The sequence below is a fragment of the Pezoporus wallicus genome, unplaced genomic scaffold (genome assembly GCF_028554395.1).
Source record: "Pezoporus wallicus isolate ANWC-B61680 ecotype Strahan unplaced genomic scaffold, APGP_CSIRO_Pwel_v1 contig_7835, whole genome shotgun sequence".
Classification (NCBI taxonomy): Eukaryota; Metazoa; Chordata; class Aves; order Psittaciformes; family Psittacidae; genus Pezoporus; species Pezoporus wallicus.
Genome location: NW_026636866.1, coordinates 755,570 through 776,485, shown reverse-complemented (window position 1 = coordinate 776,485; position 20,916 = coordinate 755,570). Strand labels below are relative to the sequence as shown.

At 42.6% G+C, this 20,916-nt stretch overlaps 1 protein-coding gene across 1 annotated transcript in view; it reads left to right on the top strand.

Moving 5' to 3' along the window:
* Positions 1-19,760, top strand: part of CRISPLD2 (cysteine rich secretory protein LCCL domain containing 2) — a 30,827-nt gene extending 11,067 nt beyond the window's left edge. The window contains exons 4-15 of the mRNA XM_057401900.1: positions 878-1,010; positions 1,135-1,250; positions 3,235-3,335; positions 4,870-5,028; positions 5,972-6,032; positions 6,602-6,668; positions 7,622-7,752; positions 7,903-7,946; positions 8,868-8,940; positions 9,622-9,697; positions 14,163-14,296; positions 16,309-19,760. Of these exons, the coding sequence (XP_057257883.1) occupies positions 878-1,010; positions 1,135-1,250; positions 3,235-3,335; positions 4,870-5,028; positions 5,972-6,032; positions 6,602-6,668; positions 7,622-7,752; positions 7,903-7,946; positions 8,868-8,940; positions 9,622-9,697; positions 14,163-14,296; positions 16,309-16,363 (1,150 nt within the window). The 3' untranslated portion in view covers positions 16,364-19,760. The remainder of the gene's footprint in view (positions 1-877; positions 1,011-1,134; positions 1,251-3,234; positions 3,336-4,869; positions 5,029-5,971; positions 6,033-6,601; positions 6,669-7,621; positions 7,753-7,902; positions 7,947-8,867; positions 8,941-9,621; positions 9,698-14,162; positions 14,297-16,308) is intronic.
* The last annotated feature ends 1,156 nt before the right edge of the window (positions 19,761-20,916 follow it).

Here is a 20,916-nt window from a genome sequence, read left to right as displayed (position 1 = left end):
TTAATGAAGAGTTGGCTGAAAGAGCAAGCTCCAGTTGGTAATGATATCATTCGTGTTTCTGGCTGCTTGCTCCATGTGAGCTGTTGAAAGCAATAAAAAGTCATGGGTTTGAAGCACTGCTCTGCTTTGATACAGACTCTGCAGATCACTCTGCTCACTGTGTACACAAAACACATATGAGTTTCTATAGGTAGTTTTAACACCGTTTGTGTTGCCCCAAACAGCACAAGTAGCATCAGTGCTGCTGGAGGCTGTAATACCTAGTGTGTAGTTTGTACAAAGCACATGCAGTTTATGCTGGGGCTTAGTGTAGAGGGAAATTGATGCAATAAAAGGTGGGATATTTCTATAGTGCACTGCCGCTCAGAGTGATGCGAGTGAGAGAAGCCCACTCGGTTTCAGAGGTCTTTCGGTATTAACTGCCAGCCTACTTCCAGATTTAGCAAATTGCCCAGTAGTAAAATAGGTACACGCTGGCTTTTGGTTTAAGATGTTTGGCAAACCTTTACTTGTGTTTACTCTCAAAATACAACTTTCCGCCAAACTAGAAGTTTTTTGTAGTTGTGTGGAAGAGTGAGGAGGACATTTCAGGTCACTTGAAGAGCATGTCAAACCTATAAATAATACAGAAAGTCAGGCCAGGCTGTGAATCTGAGGGGAAAAAAATAAAACAGTTTTAATGTTTTTCAATGAGATTTTTTTTTTTCCTGTTCATTAGACTGGGTTCTTTAAGCACCTTCTCAATGAATGGAACTTGCCTTAACTTTAATATAAAAATTAGGTAATTGTATAAAAAAGAAATCTGGGCTTACAATATGGCTGTCATTTGAAAACTTCAACCAGAACTTTATGATTTATACTGCATTTGCTCCTTCAGGTACCGTTCTCCAGCTTTCCATGTCCAGTCTTGGTATGATGAAGTTAAAGATTACACATACCCGTATCCTCACGAGTGCAATCCATGGTGCCCAGACAAATGTACTGGCGCTATGTGCACGCATTACACCCAGGTAAAGGAGACAAATGGCTTTTGTACCTCTACTTTCTACATCCCCCCGTGTCCCTGCTGTCACTGCAACGTGTGTCCACAGTGGGATAGTTTGCTTATCTCCCATAACTGCGTTACACTTGCAGATAGTCTGGGCCACGACGAACAAGATTGGCTGTGCTGTGAATGTCTGCAAGCAGATGAATGTCTGGGGAGAAATATGGGAGAATGCTGTCTACCTGGTCTGCAACTACTCACCAAAGTAAGGCAGATGAGCTGGGCTCTCTCCAGCTTTCCTAAAACTGGCAGGTTGCTTAACTAGCCCAGGGTCTGTGGAAGAGATTTGAGGCAGTCTAGACTGGTGGTTGTGGCTTTAAATTTTCTCTTTAGACTGCAGCACAGAGCTGGTTCAAGACTTCCGAGCATTGCCTGGAAAACTAAATGAGGGGCTGGGGCCAGGCTGGAGCTTTGATGTTCCTGCCATGGGAAGGAGGTGAAGGAGATGGCCAGGATGGAACTGGTGTGCACTGCCAAGAGAGGCTTGCTCTCTTTGCTGCTGGAGGCTGGGAGGGGATAGGGTGGTGATTAACATTGCTCCAGCAGCAGCTTCTGGGCCTGGCCAGGTAGGCTGCTGTATCATAACACATTTTTCCACCTCCCCATGCAACAGCTCCTGGTTTAAACATGCCACTGCTTCATGCAAAGGCAGCCCTGCAGTAGTCACTGGTGGAAGCTGGGGCCCGTTGCAAGGAGCTGCAATGAGTTAAATCCCAAACCTGGATGAGCTCCCTGTGGCTTAGAAGAAGGGAAAAAAAAAAAAAAAAAAAGGAAAAAAGAAAAAAGGTGAAATAACTGCATCAGTCAGGATTTAGCAAGCTTGATGGATTGGTTTGACTTCAAAATGAAAATCACAGTTCCTGACTACTGTGTCCAGAAGTGTCCTACCTGGCAATGGCAATCAATATTTTCTGCTTTAATGGCTAACAGAAGAAACATTCCCATTCCAAGTCCTTGGCAACTTAAAAAGTAGGAGATCACCATATACGAGTGGAGTGGCTTGGAGAGCATCTGACTTCTGGAGATCAGAATAATGCAGAGGAAAAAGGTGTGTAGGCATGGAGATGGCAGCTCATAGTGTGATCCAGGCAGAGCTATCTGCATGGGTTGCCTAAGCCCCTCTCCCCATGTCAGATACCAAGCACATTATTCTTCTGGTTTGGTGGGATTTAATAACCTGTATTTCATAAGGGATCATGCCATCTCCCACGGAACTCCTGCAGCAGGCTGGGCTATTTGCACATCATCCGTTTGGGGATGCTGGATGGAAAAATACTCTATTTCCTCAGCTTCTGCTTAATCTTTTCTCTCTGGCATTGGTGAGCATTGTCCTCATCTAGCCTTATAGGTGGAGACAGCTGAAAGAGCAATAACCCAAGGGTTCATAGCCATGGGCTGAACTCCGGCTCCTTCAACCTTCTCAGCCCCTAAAGTCTGCTGTACAGAGCACTAAAAAAGTGCTTTTGTTTCTGGGTAGTTTCTTGAGGAAGATGCAGTAACCCATTGATATACCTCTGTTTACATAAGATCACAGCGTTTATACTGGAGTTTAATGTAAAAGTGATATTGCATGCAATTTATTTAAGTAACCCTAAAAATGTCATCCTGGGGGTGAAATGAGGAGGAACGCTTTTCTTACAAGGGCTGGTTGTTAAGTCTTTGCTTAGCTGCTCTGGGCCAGGATGGTGTTACTGCACTCTCAGAGGGAAAACTGGAGACTTAAGGATGTCCGGGTTGGGTGAGGAAGGAGTGCAAAGTGGTTCTCTGCTTCCCAGATGATCTGGTGTGAGCGTCCATGTATATTTGGTCATTTTCTGCTTGGAAATGGTTCCGGATGGATAATAGAGCAGCTTCTAAATGGTAAGAGCTGTACTCCAGCCTGTACCATGAAGCTGCCTGGGGGTGCTGCAGAAAATGGTGTGAAGTTTGTGGTTCTGATGAGCAGAAGACAAGTGTCAGGCCGATGGGAGGCAGCAGGGAGACAGCCGCTGAGTTATTGCTGGAGAACAACAGGCAATGCAGGATGGGAAGAATGGGGACAAGCTGTCTTTCCCCATTTACAGCCCCCTGTCCAAGGATGAGCACAGAAGAAACACCCATTTTATCCACTCCTTTAGTGCCAGGCAGGCTCAGGGGCTTGGCTGGGTATTTAGGTGTCTGATGGGAATGCATTGCTCCTGTACTTCCAGGGGGAACTGGATTGGAGAAGCCCCATACAAGACTGGCCGCCCCTGCTCTGAGTGCCCACCGAGCTATGGAGGAGGCTGCCAGAACAACCTCTGCTACAAAGGTATGTGCTGGGGAGCTTGGTGGAAAAGGCTGGAGCAAACTTAGGTCTGGAAACTCTTAATTAGAAGCAGCCATAGCCTTGTGCACCTTTTAATTAGCCATCCTTAATATTTCAACATCACGACACGTGGTGCTGCTGAAACCAAACCCCTGAACTGCTCAAGATCTGGAGCTGGGAATCAGTGCGTTTGTCCTATGAAAATGAGAGCGAGGGCTTGGATGAGGGGGAAGCTGCTCTGAGCTTACATAGGTTTGGCTCGAGAGCTCAGGCGGGATTTTGAGTGCTGGCAGGCTGCGGGTAGGAGCGATCCCGTCCTCGCGGGGTTTGTTTGGGAAGGGAATGTTCTCCAGCGCTTACCAGAGGCGATGTGGGTGGGCAGAGCTTGGCTGCCTCCCCTGCTCCTTCGGGGGCCAGGGACAGAGCGTTTTCCCTCTCTCCCCACCTTGGTTTTCATGGCTGTAAAATGAATACAGCAATTCCTGTCTCTTGGAGGAGAGGACGGGATCGTGGACGGTTTTTCCTGACCTGTGGAGTTTTCTCGGAACAGAGGTCAATAGAGAGAAAAATATTAACCCTGAAGCCTCCAGTGAAGCAGTGCTATCCCCACAACAGGCAGGATTTCCTGGGGTCATGCACTGAGGGCCATTTTCTTTTCCCGTGTCTTTTGCTTCACAGACAGCTGGGCTCTGGGAAGGAGGCCGGCCCTCCATAGACCTGCCCAAAGCAAAGCCTTATTTTTCTGCCAAATTACCTTCATTTTTAGCCTTTGGGGTTTGGAGGGAGGACCCCAGGGTGCAGCGGGGAGGGGGGAACAGGGTGCCCTGGTGGTACAGCAAGAGGGAGAAAGCCCTCTTGGAGCCATCATCCATCATCCCCCCCATTTGCATTGTTCCTCCCCATTGCTGTGAATGGTGCATGGTTTTGGGTAGGACTGGCCCAGCAGGATGAATTTTGCTGGCACTGTTTCCCAAATCCCTCTGCCTGGCTGCAACAGCAGGGGCTTGTTCTCTGGTAAAATGAGGGATAAATCCGCTGCAGGCACTAAAGCTGGGATCACGCTGTGTCAGGACCCATGCTTTACTTGAGGATCATCTGAATCCATGCTCATGGGGTGCTTTGGAGAAGCAAACCCTGATGGGAGGATAAAAAGCTTCAGCCACCTTCCCAAATAGTAGAGCCTCTTTTTGCATGCACCCATCGGCAAATCTGTGTTTCCCTACAGAGAGAAGGAGCTGTCTGTGAAGCAGAAGAAACAGCAGCACTTTCTTTACTAGTTAGTGGAGATCATTTCAAACCCTCACTGTAAGATGCTATAAATGCTGCTTCATGCACAGAGGAGCAATCTCCGCTCCAAGTGCTGCACCTGCCCTGTCAATAGCCCCGTGCTGCATTTAACTGGCGTTTTTGAGCTTCCAATTGTTTAAAAGCAGATCGTCGTTAAACTAAATCGCCTCCCTCACAACAGGGACATGTCAGACTTCCCCATCAATGTGAACACACTGTAACTCTTATTTTAATCCCCCCTTCTCACCAGATTACCGTTACGAGGATCCCATCATCACCGAGACGGATGAGACAAACGAAGTGGAGATTTCCCAGGTTGCGGAGCAGAAGCCGGTGCGGTTCAACCTTCCAGAAAGCAAGGCCAACAAACCTACCAAGCCCAAGAAGGTCATCCCAGAGTCCTACATGAGTAAGACAGCCTCTCTTTTCATCAGCTCTGACATACCTCTATGAGTAGAGGTGTAGAAAGTCATGCGGACTTTGGGCAACATGGTCTAGTGTGAGGTGTCCCTGCCCATGGCAGGGGGGTTGGAACTGGATGATCTTAAGGTCTTTTCCAACCCAAACCATTCTGTGATTCTATGATTCAATGAGCAGGCTCAGGGAAAATTAAATAAGAGGATGTTTGAGGGGAGGGGAAGGAGTTCTATGTGAAAATTCAGTCTTCATTGTAGCAGAAGCCTTCCAGAAACAGGAGGCAAAGCTTTCAAGAGCTACTTGTGCCTTCTGCATATAATCTGCAATAGTTATTTGTTCTGTTAAGCCATCTTGAGGAGATATCAATGAAGCAAAGGTTCTCCCATCCGTAATCAATTTAGGACATACTGGTTTTATTTCCCATTTACAATACTTCACTACTACAGCTACACCCATTGCAGCTTTTCTGTTTTTTTTTTTGTTTTGTTTCCCTTTTATTTCTTACTTGGGAAGATTTCTGAAGTTATCTGGTAGTACTTCCTCACTTGTTTTATACCTGCTGTTAATTAAAACAGGCTTATTGTAAAAACAAGGTGAGGCAAGCCAATGCATCCTTTTCAAGTCTATCTTCCGGCATCTCAGGAGTCTGTAATTAAACAGAGAGTATGAGAGCTCTGGCTTGCAGACCTCAGGCTGTAAATCAAAGCCTTCAGCTGTCAGGTGTTTCTTCCTTGTTAATATTTCCAAAGTCACCTGTCTCAGGTGAAGGCCTAAAGAGGCACGAAATGCTCCAGGCTGGGTTGTTCCAGGCTAAGGTTTTACTGTGCTGCATCAAAGACCTCCAGGGAAGATTCGTGGTGATTGCTCGTCTCCGTAGCTTGAGAGCAGCCTCTTTGCTTTCTAAATTACTTATGTACTTTGTGTTTTCTCCTCAGCACAAGTCATAACGTGTGAGACCAAGATGAGAGACAAATGCAGAGGCTCAACATGTAACAGGTAGGGTTTTATTGATACATCTTGGAGTGATACAGGAAAAAGTGGCTTAAAAATTGCCCAGCTTTTTTGCAAACATAGGATACGTAATATTTTTGTGACTATCTAGGTAGATCTCTTCAAAAATACAGCCTTCAGCCAAGCCTAGCAATAAGGTGACTCAGTTTTTTACTCAGCCACGATGACCCACAGTTTCAGGTATCCAAAATCATTTAATGAATTTTGGCAGTGTCTCTTTTTGAGCCTTTTTCATGCATTCCACCGCTGTCCAAGCCAGACCCATAATTCATGGCTTGTCCCCTCCCAGCCAGTCAAGAACTTCTGGTTAAGGTTTCTGCAAAGAACAGGACAGTTTATCACTTGGAGAAAACCCAAATCCACAGAATCTAAATATTGGTCAGGATTTTAAGGAGGGTGGAGAAACTGTTTTAAAAAGTAGCTATTTTGCAATCTTGTTTTTAAATGGAAGAGTTACGTGAAATGAATGGAATGACTATTAAATAAAATAGAGTCAAAGTCTGTTTTTCTTGAATTGTTTTTTTGCCACCCTCAAAGATATATATCTTTACTAGGTATTTGTGCCCAGCTGGCTGCTTGTACAGTAAGGGAAAGATCTTTGGAACATTTTATTATGAAAGTGTAAGTACCTTATAATAGCTCATAGATGTAATTTGTGAGGAGTTAGTGGTAATAACAGAAATGGGAAATGCCAACAATTCTAGTATAATTTGGCTTTTCGTATTCTCCAATTGTGCTGTAAAATGGTGCTAATAAAGATTATCTGTGTTTTCCTCATCTTAGCAATGAAAAAAAGAGCATTCTGGAAAGGCAAAGTGATTCCAGACGTGATTTTGTGCCCTTAATTTGCAATGAAACCCATGAAAAGTGAGGGATGGGGATCAATAGACAGCTCTTACAAAGATCTCTTCTTTAGTGTGGGCAGCTGTCATGCTGAACAGAAACTTTATACGAAAAACACCACTAAATGTTGTAACTAAATAATATTTTGGGCAGATTTCTTGGATCTTGAATTAGCAGGATAATTTATAAATAAAGCATGGCACTGTTTTCCCATCAAAACTACTTTTGGGGTGAAGATAAAAGGGGGTTTGTGTAAAAGCATGTTTGCTTTCCCCATTCTCGCTGTTAGTGCATGACTGCATCGCCCATGATACATCTTTGCCCTGAAACTTCTGTGATTGCAGACAGCCACCTCATCCAAGTGGTTTCAGCATAAATATTTTGGGTTTGAATATTTTCTTGAGAGATGGAAATATTTCATACTGGTCACTTATTTCCAATGCTGCTTTTCTTCTAAATTGTATCTAAATGTCAGGTTTTGTTATTCAAAAAAAGCTTGCCATTCAACCAGGCAGTGCTTAAAATAATAGTAATAATAAAAAAAGAATAAGGCTGTGTTGGGAGAGTAAGATTTAATGACCAGATTCCAAAGGGCTGTACTCAGCTTATTTTCCATTTGGCACTTTGGTGGTGGTTTCATTTCTTCTTCATCTTTTTTGCACAGCGGTTGGTCAGCGTTTCTCTGTGAATGAGATTAATTCACATACTGTTTGCGTTTATGCTCTTGTCAGTCATCAAGCATCTGTCGTGCTGCAATTCATTATGGCATCTTGGATAATAAAGGAGGGCTGGTTGATATCACGAGGAAAGGGAGGACACCGGCGTTTGTGAAGTCTACCCGGAATGGCGTGGAGTCATTTAGGTACTACCTTCACGAAAAAGCTTTTGTATTTGCTTTAAATATAAGCAGATGTTCAGTCATCTTTTTACTCAAATGTAGACACAGTGATCAAGTAATTCTGGTATGCTTATGTTTTTAATAAATGTCTGTCTTTGTTTGCTTGTTTTTCAGGAAAAGCAAGCCTTCGAATGCGTTCATGGTTTCCAAAGTCACAAGTAAGTTTGAATTGTTGATAACAAACCTTTGCTGCTAGAGTTTTAGGGGATACTTAAAAACATTGCTCCTTACAGTGCTCTTTTTCATTTTAAGTGGTCATGTCAAATGGTTCAGCACCAAAACTAATACATAGACTGATGATCCATCACAGAGCGTAGGCAATTCCACCATCAACCACATCATTTATCTGTAGGGATCTCGGAGGAAAGTACAGAAAAAGGTGCTAATGGGTCATTTCCAGCAGCATCTCCTGGTGATGGGTCACAGTTGGTCCAAATATCAGCTGCAGTGTCACAGGCTGCTGATAGTAAAATGATGGAAGATGGTGCATCCTTGTGTGAAAGCTTCAGCCTAGTGTGAGCACTCTAGAAACTGCAAAAGATAGTACCCACTACAGTGCAGTAGTATAATGAAACACATAATACATATGCAATTAGTTTATAACAGTGAGTCATCATATTTATGATAAACATAAACAAATACTGTGGAGTTCTACTTTTTAAACAATTCCTGCTCTCTGAATATCTTTGACTAATGCCTCTTCCTCCTATATACAAACATCACTTTGATTGGATCCACTTGAGCCACTCTCAGGGAAAACTGTAGCTGTTGGGTCATTTGAACTCTGTCTGGAGCTGTAGCTAAAATACACTGTCCTGTGGATCAGCTGCTTTTCCCTTTTGAAAACTGTGACCTTTTTAAGGCCACATTGTAGTATGGTAGCAGGATTTCTGCTGGAGAGCTGGTCAGCCCTCTCCTGGATGCATGCCACTGGTAGAGGAGCGATCAGCTTTTCTCCTGGTGCCCTCAGCTGGACATGGGTCTCACCAGCTGTGTTGCGTGACTGACTTGTGTTTTCTGCAGATGTCTGAGCTATTTATTAGGTCTAGTGATTTGCCTTTCCATATTTATCCCTGCAGCACAGACGCTGGATTGCTACACTACCGTAGCTGAGCTGTGCCAGTTCAAAAAGCCGGCAACCCATTGCCCAAGGTAACACAAGGCCACTTATGTTCTGCTTAAACCTGCTCTGCTATGATGAGGGACAGCTGAATGGAGGGTGCTGCAGTCCCCAGATCTGAGGGCTAGTGGGAATGGAGCTGGTTTCACCATGAACTGGAGGAGTGGGTTGGGAATGGTGTGTTTCCTCCTGCCACTGCGCTTTTCTTAGCACCAGAATAGAAAATTCACATTAAGTTTTCAGACCGTTTCATTAACATGTAAGTCGGGCTAAGAGATCCTATTTCAGCACACCCCTATGCATGAGCATGCCGCTTAGCACTCTGTCTTTGTTCACCACCACTTCCTGGTTCTTGGATTTGGCTTTGCTTTCTGCTTTAGAATATGGAAAATGTTTGTTCTAGAAAGCTGCTTTGTGCAGGTGTAAGTAGTGAGCACAAACGCATGGAAATAATTACACATACAACATTGTGCAAAAAGATAAGTACTCCCCTTTGAAAATGTCATAAAAGGCCGACCCTTCTTTTACTGGTCTAAACCCCTGTATTTGGAGTTCTGCAGTAAGTACCAAATGTCATCTCAGGGGAACAAATAATTAAATTCACTGTTGCCACCTGCAGACCAGATGCAGGCACTTGAAACCTCCCAAGAATGCAGCTTGCTTTCCTGTTGAGCCTTGATATAGGGAATAAGTATGAATAAATTGTTTTCTAGGATTTATTGCCCAGCCCACTGTAAGGACGAGCCATCGTACTGGGCACCGGTGTTTGGCACAAACGTTTATGCAGATGTGAGTATGCTCCTTGCCCTGATGCCCCTGTGTATCGCGGTGTATTGCAGAGCCAGAGTCATGCTGTGACTTAGGGAACAAAACCAAACTCTCTGTGGTCATTGCAATGTGGGGATACACCAACAGCTACACCACCAGGCTGAGGTCAATGGGCTTGGGCAGCCCTTCCACTCTTCAACACTGACTTATTCTTAAGGACTTGGGCAAGTCACTTGACTGCTCTGCACCTTGAGGGCTATGGCTATGAAACCAAGGTAGTGCTTGTCCACCTTTGCAAAGTGTTTTGGGATCTACAGATGAGCACTAAAGGGCTTTTATTATATACTACCACATTATGTTACTTGGCAAAAATAGGCCTCCTTCCACCTCCCCTATCCTCTTTCTGGGAGCTGAACAGCGTTTTTGAGCAGTGGGGATGCAGCACAGATCAGTGGAAAGAAAGCATGCGAGTTGGTTTTATTGGTTTGTTTTTCTAAGCTCTGCTTGTGGGGATGAGCAGAGACTTGATGCTAAAACTGGGCAAAGAGTAAGTTTTTTGAAATCTCTTAATATTAGGCCTCCAAAAACTGGGTTTCGACATTTTTCCAATTCTGGGTGCCTCTTTTTATTTTGTTTTACCCTTTTTTCTTTCTTTCTTCAGTGGAAATTGTGTTTAGAAATCCAGCTCCTAGGCTCGTGGGTAGCCTGTAGGAACATGCTTTTTGAAGGCCTGGGGGAAGCAGCTGGCAGATTGTGGACCCCATCTTCGGGTCACCGTGGAGCTTTGCAGACTCATGAGAAAAGAACATCCTGCAGAAACCAGGCAATAATTTGGAGCAAGCAATTTTAAAAGCAATCTAAAAACCCAAACCAATCTATTTCTTATTTTACTTGAGACCAGTTTCTTTAAAGGTAGAGCTGTACAAACAGGTTAGCCTGGACCAGCTCACATGCAAATTCATCAGGCAGCTGCCACCCTGCGGTACTTGCCTCTGTGCATGCTCAGACATGCAGGAAATGGGAAATAGCTTTCTCTTTTTTACTGAGGACAAAACTACCTCAGATTACCCCCAAACGAACAGGGCCTGTGATTACAAATGTATTAGGCTGAGGACCAGTATCCCAGGCTAGCATTGTTTCCTGATTTGTACTGACGCAAAAGGATTAGTGTCCTTCAATGAATCGCAAGCTCCTACCATACCCCCTGGGTACCATTTCATAAACGGGGGCATGGACTGTGATTTGGGAGAAAAGTAAAATAAAAGAAAAAGTATTTGGCCATTTTCTGGAAGGTTAGGTTAACCTTTTTCTGAGCTGCTGTACTAATAGAGTGATGTGGGTGTAATAAGGAGAGCATTTAGGTTTTTATGAGAGTGAATGGTTGGTAGCAAAGCAGGTTAAACCAGCTGGAAAAAAGAGTTTGAAGTGGTTGTGAGACGTGCTGGAAAGGGAGAGGTATTGATGCTGAGAAATGCCCAGGCTGGAAAGCCGAGAGGAGCACACAATGCTGAGCAGGGAGAATTTGGACAAAGTCTGTGCAGGATGCTCTCCAGGAGGGGATGCTGTGAATTAACCTGAGCCTGCTGCTGAGGAATGATTAAAACAGGCAATAAGCTGGATGAGACAAGTGCTAGTCTTCCGAGAGGTCTCTTTGGCTTCATGTGTAGAGTGGCACCTTCATGGCCCTGAAGGGACTTGTGCTCTGACTGTGTCTTGTTACATAAGTTATCCAACAGAAAATGAAGCATTTTGCCCCATTTCCTGCCTGCACTCCCTGCAAGGTGCCCTCTGGCCTTTTAGCACCTTTTCTGGTGCTAAATGTTCCTGATAGTCCAAGCTGTGATGACAAAATGCTTTGTCAGTCTCTGTAATTACACGGTGCACTCCACTTTTGGCCTGAGGTAGTGTTCACATTTACGTGATCCCAGGCAGGCATGTGAAACTTTGTTTTGCCATGAAGAACAAAACTATGACATGAAGAATTAGCAGTTTTTGTGGCATAGTTCTGATTTTTATTCACAGGGGCATAGGAGCCTCTATCTTGGTTTGTGTTAAGATTTTTTTTTACCCATTTTAAATGCATTTTGATCAAGTATTTTTTTACTTATCGTTATAAAAATACCTTGTATTGTGTGTTTATAAGATTAGCTCCTGGGTACTCATGGTGGCTTAAAGCACAAAGATATTGGAAAGCAGTGCAGGAAATTGTTCATGGTGAAATAAGTAAGACTGGAACAGTGGCATAGAGGGATCTTAAATGAGCAAAGTGCAAGGAATTATGCTACAGGAAAAGCTGATGCCCAAATCCAAGGTCTTTCCATTGAATGCCATTATACCTCTTTGAGAACAGAATTGCTGCCTGCATGCAGGGTTTGTAGATTGAAGCAGCATGGGGGGAACATACCCAGGATCACCACAGTGCTGAAATCAGTAGTGAGAAGCAGTGGCTGGGGAACAAAAGGTTTGTTGCCTCTTTTCCCTGGTGGCACATTGCAGCAAAGCTCTTTATGCTGCCATGTAAATGGGAGGGGGGAAATAAAAGCCATAATAATCTATGAACACATGATTTTGCCTAGGAAACAAAACTCAGCTCTTGCTAATGTGGGCAGGACCATTTCTGGGGTGATGCTGGAGCTGTGTCTTGATAAAAGAGTCTTTATCAAGGCTGTAAAAGAGCTTTTAAATTTCACAAGACACTGTTACTTGACACTCTGCCTGGCTCCTAGTGTGCCTTAAGACTGCAAGGGAAACCCATCCCTATTCGCTGCTCAGGAGCCCTGTGGAGCCAGGAGGGAAAACAACTCTCTGCTCTCGAGATAAGGTCTTTTATCCACGTTTGTGCAGCAATTAGTTGGAGGAGGATAGATCACCTACACAAGGCAGACATTTATCACCAGAGCAAACCAAGCTGGGTGGCTCAGCTCTCAGGAGGTATGGAAATTAATGATTAAACCACTCACACTAATGAGAAAATTATTGGTGATTAAACTCATAGTCACAGACTATTGCTAATGGCCACTTTAAAAACCATTGTTGTTTTATGGGGTATGCCTCAGAGTCCACTTCATCAGGAAATCCTTCCAGAGCATCCCAAGGGGCTATGACATGGAAAACCCTTGTGTTGTCTGTTCAGCTGTTGTACTTCTGAATTTGAGGGGAAGGCCTTATTCTTGTAACACCTCATCTTCCAAAAGCTCTGCAGTCAGTTCATCAAAGAGAGGCCTGGCCTGGGATATGAGAGGGCTGTAATCCAACAGAGATAAGAAAAGGCTTGGGGAAAAGCAATAAAAATCCTGTTGGTCAAAGCTTTGAGTAAGCAGCAGAACAGCAAGTCCTGGAAACAAACAGGAATGCCTTGAAAAGAACATAGGATGTCTCCCAGTGGAGAGTGTTGCAAATTGATTCAGGACAGTTTAATTTTATGAGCCTATTTTAGATTTACAGATTTCCCACCACATACTCGGGCGAATTCACAGCATATCTTCCAAACACAGTGTTCCCTTGCTCCCTTGACCATATATAGAAGCAAAATACCAAATTGGCACTCAAAACTCAGAGACCTGCCAAGAGATAGGCCATTCAAAATGATAAATATATAGGGAACAAGGCAAACCTGCCATATATGGCTGTGAGAATGAAACAGCACGATCCGTATCATACCTACGCAACGGGAACGTTTGCCCTTGGCACTGGTTTTGTGGTACTTTGATTTTTAGCAATCAGGGAGTTTATAGGGTTGGGATTTTCACCTGCTGCAGTTCCCCATGCAAAGCTGGGTTTTACTTTTTGTTATTCCAGCTTGCTGTGTATAAATCTTCCAGAGAGTTAATGGCCAAGTTTATATTACGTCTCAGCCTTCCCTGCTTTTGCTCCCTCTTTTCTAGATGCTTTGGGAGCTTAGTCATCACTTGTTAGTAATTTGTGTTCCTCCAGCTCTTCTGACTCTGCATATCCTGGAGAGCAGGGTAATTGCATGATGTACAACAGGGAGGCTTTAATCTTTTCAGAAGTGTTATTCTGCCTTCATGCTTGATGTTGTCTTACGGGATAATGCCTGTCCAAAGAACACTCAATGGGTACAGGTTGTCTGTTTTTCCTAGAAAGAAGGATGTGAGCTGTCCTGGATAATTGGTGGTCATTTACCTCAATTCAAGAAAAGCATCTGCTTTTCAAGCAATTGAGTGAATAAACTGTGCTGAAGTAGCTTGTCACTAACAAAGACTTTCACCACAGTGGTTTCTCTAGTGCAGACCCAGGAGGCACTGGCTGGAGAGTTGTCCTCAATTCCAGCTTTGGCCTTGGATAAGCTCCTAGGTGCAGCTCTAGCAAAAATAAGAGCATTGGAAAGGCTGCTTGTCCTCTACAGTGGTGCTGGATCTTGCAGCCAGGGCTTATGACGTATATATTTTCACATCTCCATGCTTATAGAGATGGTAAAACTCCAGATATGAAATACAGACTGTAAGTGAAAATAACTATCTTTCAGAGCTCCAGTATCTGCAAAACTGCTGTGCATGCAGGAGTCATTCCAGATGAAAGAGGTGGTTTTGTGGATGTGATGCCTGTTGAAAAGAAGAAAAGTTATGTTGGCTCCCTAAAGAATGGAGTCCAGTCTGAGAGGTGGGATTTTTTTCCTTCGTACTTTCCTCTTGTTCTCAACTGTGTGTTCAGTTGTAAGTCAAAGTCAGCAGATATCAGCTAGAAAGGTTGGTGGATTGGAAGTACATGACTTAACAGTGTCACTGTGAATTTTAAGACCGAAACAAATAGAGCGTGTTGTCCTGCTCTTACTCTCCACAAGCAAGGAGCTACTTTCACATTGGTGCGAAACATATGAAATATTGTTAAGCTTTGTTTTATTTTATTATAGTATGAGTCCATATTAATACATTTTGGGGTGTGTGTTTAACACATTAAAAGGTGAACATGGGTATTTCTGGATCTTTCAGCCTGGGTCATGTTTTGACCCTTATAATTGGGATTTCCCGTCAAATTTAGGGTGTGGGATGCATTTGTATTTGTTATTCTCTTTGGAAGAAGCTAACCTCTGGGTAAACTAACCTCTTAACAGATATCAAACAGGTTTTGAAAATGGATTTGCCACCCTTATGAATTTTTATGGTTTCTTTTGGGACAGCCTTGCTGGTTTCAGTGAACGGTTGCAAATCAGTATTTCCATAACCTGCAACTCCGGATGATCACAAAGATCAACTCTGAGTTCATTCAGTCCTATCTAATTTGAAACTTCAGTTTTAGTCTGTGATGCATATTATCAGACATTGGTGTGAAGTACTGATTTCTCAGAGCTATCTTTGCAAACATAGAATTTCCCACTATTATGGGGGTTTTGGTCACTGCTAACACGGCACTCTCTCTTCTGCGTGGTTCCTCTCTTATAACTACCATAAGAAATCCAAACAAGTTTCCTGTTTTTATTCTAATAATGGATAACCCAGAATGCTGTAAAGCATCTCAGAAAATAAAAATAGACTAAGATAGGAAAGCTATAGGTGTTAAATCTGGGCTGCTTTAGTGTAGATCTATCAGGGTCAGCGTTCTGCAGTTCCGTGATTTACAATCTGGTAGATTGGATTTAGATGACAAACCTCCTGTTCATGAGTTTTCTTCTATTGCTGTCTTGCTTTCATTTATCTTGTATACTAACAGACAGCTTTATACTTGGATGACAAACTCTGCCCTAGCTAAGAATAAACTCTACTATTAGCACTGACATGCAATATGAGCACTCGGTGCTGATCTAAGAGGTGAGGGAAACCAAAGACATTCTCACAGTAAGGATGAGCATGAAGATCTGGAAAATGTTATTTACACTCAGCAATAAGGAGCACCTTCATGCTGTGAGACCCACTAGACAGAGAAATAGCTTTTCAAAGATGAAAACCTTTACCCTTGAGGACACTGGAAATAACCTTTGCTAGAGATGCATACCCAGATAGGTATGGGAAAAGGTTGCCTTTAAAATTCACTGAGTCTTTACCCCTGCTGGAATGTTTATTTTGTGGGGAATATGAAATTTTACCTTTTTTCCTGGGGTTTTGCAGCCCAGCAGGGCTCAAGAAATAAGGGCTGGGAACAGAAACAACCCCTTGTCCCCATGCACACATCCAGCAGCTCTGAGTCAGAGTTGTTGGGGATGTCTCTGCAGATTGAGAATTAATATCCATATTTATTGTCATTTAATGTTAGCTGATCTGTCTGTTCCCATTGCCAGCACCAGGAAACAGGCCAGACAGGCCCTGGGAACCTGCCAGCCTATTTGACAATTTACTTTTTAAGAAAACGTTCCTCTTTATGCCTGGATCTCTGCATACGGGAGCAGTGTTCCTTGGATAAAAGCTAGCACTATGAGAGAGGCTCTTGCTTCCCAGCTCCCTTTGTTGGTATTCACACTATAGATTTGGATTGAAAACGTAAAACAAAGGTGGACTCGTGGATTTGTGCCTCTTCTTTTCCATCCTTAATCTTTCTCTTGCTCATGGTAGTGCCACATCAGCACAGAGCCAGTGTGCGTGTATGTCTATTGCACTTTGCATCCTGCAGCACCCATGTTTGGTTCATTACATGGGTTTTGGTTTTAATCTTTTCTTTTTAATTTCTTTCTTTTTCTCCAGCTTAAAGAATCCTGCGGATGGAAACGCCTTCCGGATTTTTGCTGTGAAGCAGTAAAATCCCAAGGAAGGTCCATTTCTCTTTGGGAGAGCGCTCTGTTGATCTCCAGAGACAGGAAGCCTCCTCTGACAGCATCAGCTCTGACTGTACCCTCCTTGCTGATCTCTTTCAGGGAATTAAAAAAGAAAATGGGGAAAAAAAAAGAAAAAAAAGACAAAAACAAAAAAAAGACACCAGGTTCTGACTCAGCTGTTCGCATCTCATCACACCCGTTCAGCGTTGTATCTTTCTGTGTTTTTGTTTCTCTAGGGGCATTCAGCAACGATAAACTGTTCTAACTTTCAATTTACAAGAGGTGTGCTACACAGAACGACAGTAGCTTAATGTATGGCAGATGTAGGGATCTTGGCCTGGCCTTGGATAGCATTTTTAAGGTGTGAAGCATCTACTGCAACTGGTGTGAGGATGTGCATACTGCTGAGCAGACTTGGAAGTGAGTGACTATCCAGGTGCTGGATCCTTTGAAATGAGAAACTGTTTGAAAAGTTGCATCCTTTGGGGAGAGGCTGGGCTTTGACAGAGTGGTTTTGTGTATGTATGATGTTTCGTGTGCAACAGAAGAGAAAATCTGGTCTTTTCCCAATGAGGTGGCATGCATCAGCACTGCTGTGTAAGGCTGCTGGGGCATCACGCTAGGCTATGTTGTATGATTGTGTCATGTTTGGGGAGAGGATGTTCTTGTCGGTTGGACGTCAAGGTTTTTTGGGGATATTAGTAGGGTGTGAAATGGTGGCAGAGAGCCTTGCTGCAGAAAATGAGGCCACCAGATAACCAAAACAGCAAGTTTAGTGTTTGCTGGTCAAACATTCACAGGTATTTTGCAAGTTTGGCAACCTATGAGAAGTCAATGAATTGGGGCTCCTGTGCTGGCACATCTCATCCTATACTACACGCCATTTCACATAAGATTTCAGTTAAATGCAGTGTATTGTTTTATACAGCAGTGCTGGTTGTTTTATCTGTAGTAGTTAAGTAGTGATGAAGTTAATCTTATTTCTGCTAGGAATGGTTGCAGCCGTAGGAAGCATGTTCACTTCACCTTTGTGAAGCTTTTTGTGGTGTGTGCAGTTCTGAGACTTTGAAGTTATGACATAAATTGAGTTAGATTAACTTTTCCCTTTCAGTTTGTGAAACCAGCAGTTCCCCACTGTCAGTGTGAATGCTATACTAAAGAGCATTTGGTACCCAGAATGATACGTTTTGCATAGCCCAGATGTGTTATAATGATGTTATTTCATGTTTTGTTATTTACACCTCAACATGCACCCAACTGCATTCCAAAGCCAAAAGGAGAGCCCAATATGACTTGCTCTTTTAAGGCTGGAGAGAGTATTCTCTACTTTGTATTGGAAATGAATTTTTACAATTGGTCTAAACACAAATCCAGTTGTAACTTCAGTAGTCGTAAGAAGGCAACTTAAATTTTAATTCTTCAGTTCTTGTTAATGCATAATCCTTCTGCTCAATAACTTGACTGTAATATTTTATAACAAATGAGAAAATATTACCCTTTGTTTGGCAAATGTCTCATAGCTGCTCTTATGCTCAGGTCATGTTTGTTTTACTCTAGACAGATATACAAGCCATCTCTTCAAGCTCTTTCAAAACACAGATCAAAAATGTTTATATAATTAAGCACATCTTTAATTCTGTAAACACCATGAAATCAGCAAGGATATTACATTTATCACTCAGTTTGTCTCACCATTGGGGTTTCTTTCTCTGTGAAATCTGAATTTGGAAAGAGACCTTTTGTAAAAGCTGCTTTGCATCGTCTCCAAAAGTGCTGCATAGAAAACCTAGCTTTGTGGGGGATAGAAAGAAATGACTCTGTGTGTTGTCTTTGTTTATATAGTTTATATAGTATCGTCTTTCAAGATGTATCGTATTTGCTTTAGATAGGAAAACTGAACTATTTCTTTCTTAATAGGTAAATTGGTGTTAAAAACAGCTGGAACATATCTTAGAAAAGCTGCTGGTTGGAAGCATTTGAGATCTTGGCAGTGAGATAAGGCTTTCCCTGTGTCTGCCCACTGTGAATAATTACGCTATACATGGTCTGGTTCAAGCCCATTACATACTGCAGCATGAATCTAGGACCATCATGGGCCAAATGGTAGCCACAGTGCTACTTATTGAATTAGAAAGAGTAAGAGATGCAATCAGGTATTCTTCACAGGGACTGCAAGAGCACATAAACGCCTGATGCTAACATATGATCCCACCTCTAACATGCTGTCAGTAATAAATTACATGTGCTCTAAAATGACGGAAAGAAATGTGAGGGCTCTTGCAGACAAGCCCAGGGGATTATTGTGAGCACATAAAAATCCAAACAGCTTGGGATATATCTACCTGAAGAAAAGGGGGTGAGGGAAGAATTATTATTCCAACAGAAATATCCTAACATACGTAATTCAAGTTACAATTGCGTATTTTTAACTTCAGCCAACTGGTTTGGATTTTTAGAAACTGATGTTAATTTAAGTTTGTATCTGTTTATTTTTATATCTGTTGCACAAAAGAGAAATTGTGACCTTACTACACAAATATTATTCGAGGTCCTGGGTGCTATTAGTTTAAACATACCTCCACCAGAATTAGGGGCGATCAGGTCCTCCAAGGCAGTCATGATATATCAATTACTTGCAATCATGTGTGCTAGCTATTCATATATAGGTGGGACAGTACCAGTTTTTAGCCAAATATTTACTGATTTTATTTCTGATACCAAAACATTTCTCAGCCTAATATATTTCAACGCAGCTTAAAGGTGCAGCATGACTTTATATCACCAGATCCATTCCTGCTTAGACGCCAGCCCAGCAGATTAGTAAGAACATGGCAACTTGAAGCATCCAGGCATAGCCATAGTGGTGAAGCCTCTGGCAAAGCCAATGTTGCCTGGTTGTTCTCTTCCAAGGAATTTAGTTTTGAAGCCAAGCCTGCCAGTGCAGACACTGCCATTGCAGAGCATCTGGCTCACCACAGACAGCTTTCAGTACACACAACCAGTGTGAAAGTTGAAGCATGGTGCCTCCCCAGCTGCCAGTGTCCTGTCAGGTCCTTTGGCTCCATTAATATCTTCATTTTAAGATGTTCAGCCAACACCTGATTGAGGAGTCTCCGTTTGGTTGGTTGTGCAGTCTAAATATTTAGGGCCAGTTCATAGAGTTGCTTTTCTTTTTTTCTATGAAAAATGATGTATTTTACTTCCTATGTGTAAAAGTTTCTTGTAAATTTTTACCTACTTTTGCATGTTTTTCAAGGGGCCGTGTGTTTATAAACTACAATTTTTTTTTTTTCTAAATAACAGAATTGTAAAATATCTTTCCCTTTCCCCTCCATTTTCTTTTGATTTCTGAATTATTTGTGAAATAAAACCTTTCCAGAATGAATGCTTCCCTTGTCTTTAATGCTCAGCCAGAGCTGGGGTTGTATTTAGAAGAGCTATTTGGGATTCCTCCTGGGGACTTGAGTATCCCTTGGAGAGCCCAAGCAAGATCGGGATGTGCAGAGTTTATTCCATAGACAAATAAATAAAACTGCATAGTGCCCAGGCATTAAAAGCCAACCTTTACCCCATCAAGAATAAGCAGTATCCTTTCCTGAAGCATCCTGAGAGTAAGGGAAAATGAATGTCTGCCTTTAAGTTCCTGCAATATAAGTGCTGAAGTAGATTAAAAGTGGTTGGAAAAAGTGTTTAATGAAGTTATGCTGCAAAATACAACTGAGATGAACTCCCCTGCAGCTCGACCAGGCTGTTGTTAAATGTACCCTTAATTTTTTGAAGACAAAAGTACATATTTTATTTATTTTTTAATTTATTTTTAAATTCCCCTTGAAATTTTCTCCAAGCTCATCCTTGCCAATGGCACCACACATCAAACCAACTTGTTTCACGGTAATTCAACTCCATCTTGGTTAAAGGAGCAACTATGGCAATGAGTTTTACAACTCGGCTTCCAACCAATGAGCACCAGATGGCTTTTAACCAAAAATCTGAGCCATGGGAGGGAGTCCTGACTGACAAAAAGGCCATGAAATTTTATGTGTTCCATTCCAACAAAATCAACATAAAATACAAAGACGTTTGCATCACTCTTAAGCTGGCCTGGTACAGTTATGGTTGAACAGTATGTGACTGTAAAACCCAAACAAAGGACTTGCAAGGTGGCATCTTTATTCTTCTGCCAGTGATTTCTGCAATTACATACAAGCTGCACATCTGAACTTGCTAACGTCCATTTTGTGCTTGCTTCCCCCAGTCTCACTGATGCAAAAATACCTCCCCTACTGAAAGTATTGGGGAAGATTTTCACAAGCACAGCTTAGAAGTAAGCAGGGAAGTGCATTCATAGTAATGCTCATGGTCATGCTGAGGCTGCTTAGACCATCCTATTAATTGTAAGAGTTACTTGAGTTTCTATTTGTTAGTGCTACTGAATGCCCCAAAATACTCTGGCAAAATTTAGGTCCTGATTGGCCTAGAGAGAAAAATAATGTAACACCTAAAATTTGAAGCTGACATTCTTATTTTTTTGTTCTAG